Source organism: Condylura cristata, unplaced genomic scaffold (genome assembly GCF_000260355.1).
Source record: "Condylura cristata isolate star-nosed mole 26May11 unplaced genomic scaffold, ConCri1.0 scaffold00016, whole genome shotgun sequence".
Lineage (NCBI taxonomy): Eukaryota > Metazoa > Chordata > Mammalia > Eulipotyphla > Talpidae > Condylura > Condylura cristata.
The window spans coordinates 38839183-38846169 of NW_004567117.1; the positions used below are offsets into that span (position 1 = coordinate 38839183).

The 6987-nt window shown below is 40.5% G+C and overlaps 1 protein-coding gene across 1 annotated transcript; it reads right to left on the minus strand.

The window, feature by feature from the left end:
• Window positions 1-270: 270 nt before the first annotated feature.
• MC4R (melanocortin 4 receptor) lies at window positions 271-1838 on the minus strand. Its single transcript, XM_004683944.2, has one exon. The coding sequence runs from the start codon at window positions 1462-1464 to the stop codon at window positions 466-468; it is 999 nt and encodes a 332-aa protein (XP_004684001.1). The 5' UTR covers window positions 1465-1838; the 3' UTR covers window positions 271-465.
• Between the last annotated feature and the right edge of the window lie 5149 nt (window positions 1839-6987).

Below are 6987 nucleotides of genomic sequence, written 5' to 3' on the forward strand. Positions count from 1 at the left end.
TTTTCTTTTAAAAAGAATTAAGTATCTGTCCTTGACTCCCCCCCCCTTCAGTGCTAGAATCAATCTCTGTATTGCAATGTTGTAGAGTGTACAGTTAAAAAAATAAAACCTTCCTAGACTGTATTTAGGCATGTTCTGATTTCTAGGTTATTAAAACAAAAAAGTTTTGAATCCTTAGGAATAACAAGAAGGAGACAGTAACAAAAAAGAGAGACATTGTCAAACTTTTAATAAGGACATGTGTTTCCTTTTTTCTTTTTTTGTAAATCCATACTGCCTATGATTTATAATATGGTTAAATATTTTACAGCCAAAAAGTAGCATGACATTAAAAATATACAGAGACTGGGCATTTTCTCCACTTGTGCCTTACACAAAAGAAAAAGCTGATGCTGAAACCCACTGGTGAGGTTGTACAAGAATGAAAAAGTCTCTTCTGCATAGGCAGCTTTAGGCCGTTCCCCTTTAGTACCTGCTAGACAAATCACAGAGGCCCCCTAGAGGAAAGCAACAGATGATCTCTTTGAAGGTTTTCCTCAGTTCTTGGCTCCGGAGAGCATAGATCAGGGGGTCGATGATGGAATTGCACATGATCAGGATGAGATACAAGTTAAAATGAGACATGAAGCACACGCAGTATGGATTCTGGGGACAAGAGATGTAGAAGATCAAGTGGAGGAAGAATGGGGCCCAGCAGACAACAAAGACCCCAATCAAGATGGTCAAGGTAACAGCTCCCTTCATGTTCGCACCTTGGCGGATGGTGCCCGTGCCCGGGAGGACAGCGATCCTCTTGATGTGGAGTCTGGCCATCAGGAACATGTGCACATACAGAGAGGCCATGAGAGCCAGCATGGTGAAGAACATGGTGATGAGACAGATGATGACAGCGCTGCTGTCTGAATAAATGATGAACAAGATGCCCGAGACCGTGCAAGCTGCCCAGATACAAGTGATGATGATCCCCACCCGCTTCACCGTCATGATGTTATGATACTGGAGAGCATAAAAGATAGTAAAGTACCTGTCCACTGCAATCGAAAGCAGGCTGCAGATGGACGCAAGCAAGGAGCTGCAGATCACTGAGTCAATGACATTGTCAATATTCACTGTGAAACTCTGCGCGTCCGTATCTGTACTGTTTAACAGGGTGATGACAATGGTTTCGGACCCGTTGGACACACTCACCAACATATCGGCCACTGCCAGGCTACAGATGAAAAAGTACATGGGAGAGTGCAGATTCTTGTTCTTGGCTATGGCCACAATCACCAGAATATTCTCCAACAAACTTATGACACCCAGAGTCACAAAGACCTCAGGAGAGACAAAAAGTTGCTCGTAGCAGCCTCCGTCTGAGTAGCCTTTGCCCAAGGACTCACTGGCGTTGCTGTGCGGTCGGTAGGTGCTGTGGTTCCAGACGTGCAGAGAGGTGTGCATCCCAGGCTGGTGGGTGGAGTTCATCCTGGCCAAGTGGAGTCAGATCCGCCCAGACTTGGGGGAAACCCGCGGGCTCAGGTGGCCTCAGTGGCTTTCTCCTTCTCTTTCTTTACAGATGACATTGGCATATCGGTGGGGAGTGGCTGGCCTGTGCCCCGAAGCTGGCCATGGAGTTTTCACTCTCTTTCAGGGTCCCCTCTGTTCAGCATCACTTCAAAACCGCGGGCTTCAGCAGCTCATGCTCAGTTGAAAGTCTGCCTTTTGCTTTTTTGCTCTCGTTCTCGCTTGAACTTTTAGTCTCAGATTCAGGTGTCTGCCAGATAGTTTCCCAGGAGCTGCGGGGCTGCTGGCCGAGGACAGGGTGAGCCAGGCTCTCTCAGTCAGCTGCCTCTCTGAGGTGTCAGTTTGCAACCTGAAGCCTTGCTTTGACTGTAAGGAGAGGCTGCTGATTTTTGTGGTGTGTGGAAGGGGAAAAAAAAAGCCTTCTGACCAATCCCGGAGCAGGAGGGAGCCAGCCACACCCACTGCCTTCGGAGATACAAGCCACAGAGTAACCGGGATTCAGATGCAGCGGTTCCTGTGGACAGAAAGCCAGCGGGATGTGAACATTGGATTTCTCGTTTCAAGTTTTCAAAGAAAACAATTTGGTGCCTAGAGGACATTCTTTGATATCACAAGCCATCTTGAGGCAGACAGGTTGATCCCTGCCTAAAAGAGAGAGAGGAGTGTGTGTGTGTGTGTGTGTGTGTGCGTGCGCGCGTGTGTGTGTGTAAAATGAAGTATGTGAAACATACCGACGTCTCTTCCTGAAATATGCACTGTCTTTTTGGCTGGGAAACTGAATGTGTAAACCCTTTCAATTTCTTTTCAGTAAAACTCAGGCAGCAATACTTCAGCTTAAAATGAAACACAGGGAGACAATTGTACAATACGTTACTGATGGAAGATTTAGGTAGGTAACTACAATGCATTATCAAAGGGTTCAAGACCGGCTTTATTTCTTGGGCACAAATGTCTTACACTCCCTTCACATTTGAATCCACCAACTACATTGAACTGTGACACCAAAAAGCAATAAATGTTACCATACTAGCTGCTGAAATATTGGTGTTTATCGCCCTTAGCATCTGGCAAACTGATCTCAACTTTCCAATGTTTTTAAAAAGATTTATTTATTTATGCATACAGAACTTGGGGTACAGGGGCAGTGAGAGGATTCACCAGAGACAAAGTGGGGAGCAAAACAGGCAGATCAACGAAGTACACTGCTGAGGGGAGCAGCCGGTGAGACAGGAGAGGTCTGCTGCACCATGTACCTCACCTCTGGGGCTGTAAATCGAACTCGAACTCGCAATGAAGCCGTTCCAGCCAGCTTGCACCTGTCCTATCCTGCTTGCCACCAGGGTGGGCCCTCAACTTTCCAATTTTTAAAGGAGCTATTATTTATAAGGAATAAACCCAGTTACATGGAATCCTTTCTTTTCTCTCTTTTGGGTGTGTATGAGTAGTGAATTTCCTGATAAATAAGCAATTGAGAAGGAGTCTATTAATTTGCTTAAACATCAGCAAGTCAACAGACAATAATCTTCCTGAATCAATTTCTTTGTGCTTTATGATGATAGAATCGTTCCATTTGTTCCGACTAACAATCAGAGTGTCTGAGTGCTCTATCTTTCTCAAAAATCCAGCCAATCACTGGATTTGATTGTTATTTCTTTTTCACCTTACCAAACTCACTTCTTTATATTCTTCATAGAACTTTATTGCAGGCCCATCCCATGGAAGTTAACTTACACGCTAACTTGCATACACACTGGAGATTTTCTGAGGAGTTCATGCTCATCATTCCATTTGGAAGCCTCTCACCCTGTATTTGTGAAGGCACCACCACTCTCACAAAACTTTGCATGAGATTTCCTGAATATCATGAGCTGGAAACAATGACCTATCCCTGTTGCTTTTTGTTTTTATCTTTTTTTTTTTTAACTTTCTCTGATTCATATACCAAAAATTTACTACCTGAAAAATCAAAAGCATAAAGTGTAAAATTAAGTGGGACTTTTTATCTATTCACAGAATCATACAGTCATCATCACTTTGTATTTCCAGAACATTTTCATCACCCCACTAGTAGTTATTCCCCATCATGCTCCCTCATCCTTTGAAATGCTCAATTTACTCTGTCTCAATGCAGTTGCCTTTTTCAGACATTTCATATAATCTTAATCATGCACAATGTGGCTCTTGGTGAGTCACTAAATTTTACTTAGCATAACATGTTCAAGATTCTCTGATGTTATGGCAAGAATCTGGGTTTAATTTCTTCATATAGCTGAATAACATTCTATTCTATGGCTAGACCATCTGTTGTTTACCCACTTGTCATTTGAGGACATTTGTGGTGTTTCCAGTCTAACTGTTGGCAGCAGTATGGTCATAGAAAGCCTTTCAGCATTATTCTAAGAAGTCATAGTTTCAGATGAACTTGTATGATGCTAAGTAGTTAAGCTGATCCAGGCATTGGTGGTAGGATTGAAGATAAGTGGATACTTCCTATACAACTAATCTGAAATTTGCAACATGTTGATTTCTTGTATGTGTGGAAGGAGGAGAGGAGGGAGTCAGTTCATCTAAGCAGGGGAAGCTTAATTGTAATTTGACAATTCCTACAAAATACTATCACTGATATGATAATAGTAATTTTAAAAATTATCTCTGCTTAGTCTTCTAAATGTTTGGAGTTTTCCTTACCATATTGGGATAAGAGCCATTTTGAGAAGAGATTAGTCCATTTTGGATGAAGTACATTTGAGGTATCTATGGATCACCCCCAAGAGGTAAAGGGAGCCATAAGTAAATTAATTATTAGTACATGTCTATCTAGAGCCAAAGTTGAGATCCAGATTTGGGAGTTATTAGAATGGTGATTTAACTCTATTATAGAAATTGAGAGAACCGGTATACAGACAACAAAAACAAGTGATCATATGTCCACTTGTCTGGTGGAGTGTTGACTGGCTCAAGAACATCATAATATGTGAACAAATGTTACAGCTGTTTTTGGAGCCCTTAGGCAATCAAAAAGCTTTTCAGGTCAATGTCTAGAAAGCCAACACGTTGATTTATGTCCTAAAAGTCCTGAGGTGCAAAACACAATAAGACTTTATATACACTTCTTTGAATGAAAATATTTTACAGCTATACCGCAATTTTGAAGACTTAAATGTGCTCTCAAATAATCAGGCTTTTCATTCATGTGTGTTGATTAGTCAAATATATCTATTGCATATTATATCTGCATTATTTCACTGCCTGCTGCCTTGAGTTTTTGTCATGATTTATATCATCGTTTTGCATGCTGATATGACTATCAGCAAAGGGAAGACTAAGTAAGTATTTCTGAACAAGGATTGTTTGTATTTGGAATTTGTATACAAAAGAATTTCATTGAATTGCTTTAAATGGTGGTATTATATAGGATCATAAGCAGTGGACATTTGTAGTCTTCAGTTAATAAAAAACAACTTTTCTTATCCTTAGATAAATATGAGAGCAAAACATACTGTTTTCATTGCTTACCTCACTGTCACTTATTAACAACTCTTATAATATGGAGTAAAAGGTGCCCTAGTTTTTTTTTAGGTTAATGAGTCAAATATTATTATTCAAGTGTGGTAAATCCATATAATCTTCTAAAAGTAAGCACCTCTCTCTGTTTATAGATTTTCTGACTTGTTCAATCAGTGTGACATAGTCAAACCAAGATGGTTCCAGCTACTAGACCCAAATCCCTTTAACAAGATTAATAACAGATTTTAGTCCTTTGGAAATTAAATAATATTCTTAGCCTTCAATTGCTCCTATTTCTCCAGTAAACAGCATGATTCAATGTTAATTTGTTGCTCTAGGATATAACTGTGATGTACTTTTAAAGGTTTAGAACTTTGGAAATCTATTAGTCTGTTATTGTTTGTGGTTATTCCTCTGATATTGTTTGTGGTTATTCATAGCTTTTACCTTGGGGAAGTTTCCATAACAAAGACTACAATATTAAACAAAATTCACTTCTTTCAAGATGAGCGGTGTATCAAATGGACATATAGTCACTCAGATTTTAACTTTTCCTTGTATATGACGTTGACATTTTGGAGGACTTTTTTTTTTTAAAGATTTATTTATTTATTCATATAGAATTGGGGTACAGGCCAGAGATGCGGAGGGTGAGAGGACTCACCAGAGGCAGAGGGGAGAGCAGAACAGGCCTCACCAGAGGCAGAGGGGAGAGCAGTGGCGGGCCAGGAGAGGTCTGCCACGCCATGTGGTCTCCTCCGGGGCAGGCAGGAATCGAACTCATGTGGACGGGCTTAAGCTTCTCAGTGCTGTGCTTTAACCCGCTGCGCCACCGGGGAGGGCCAACATTTTGGAGGACTTTTAACAGCAACAACAACATGCTCAGATACTAACGAGTCATCTTTCTCTCTGCTCCATTGTGCTGGCTTCTATTCCTCCATATCCCATAACATTTTGTATTTATATATAATTGGAAGGAATGGGTTTCCTTTGAAAATCAAACTTAGGCATGGATCATTTAACTGCCTGTCTAAAGTCTAAGTAGCCCATTATCCCCAGAATTCTAGGTTGGCGTGTTATTTTCCATATTTTTGCCTTTACCTTTATTTGAGAACTAGTAATTTAAAATACAGTAACTAGTCCTGGATACTCTATTTGTGCAGCTTTTTGTCCTTGATGTTTTCTATCAGATGTCAGGACATGACACTCTCATAAATGCCATTTTAATACCCCGGGAGGGGGAGAAGCCAGTGCGTCAACTCACCATTGGTGGGAATACGCCATGTTCAGGAGAATAGCTTGACCACTACTGCAATATCAAATTGAAATTTGTCCAAAATTTCACTTTTCCTTAAATTCTATGTATTTATTTCTTCTATCAGCCAAAATGTTCATCAAGGCCAACTGTATTAGTTTACTAGGACTGCCCTAACAATGGGGAGTATACAAAACATAAATTTATTTTCTCATGACTCTGGACACTCAATGTCTGAAATGGAGGGTTGGCAGGCTTGACTTTTGAGACCTCTTCCTAATTTGCAGAAGGTCATTGCCTGTGTCTTCACATTTTCCCCTCGTTACACGTCAGTATCCAGAATTTCTTCTCCTTCTCAGGATACCAGTCATATTGGGTTAGGATTAACTTGTAATGTTCTCCTTTAATTAAATTTCCTCTTTATACATCTTATCTTTAACTACATTGACATTCAAAGGTGCTGGGTTAGGGCCCCAACCTACGAATTTGGGTGTGTGTGTATGTGTATGTGTGTGCAATTTAGTTTATAAAGTACAGTGTGCTGTTAGTTGCTGTCACGTTCATTAAACCTTGTTTAATGAGTCAGGGACTATTCAGGTGATGGAAATACAGTTGAGGCAGAAATAAAACTCTAGTGACTAGTAGATAGAGGCTAAATGAATCAGTGATGCTCAGATTCATGTTATATTAAATTCCAGCAATATATAAACCAATAAAGAAAT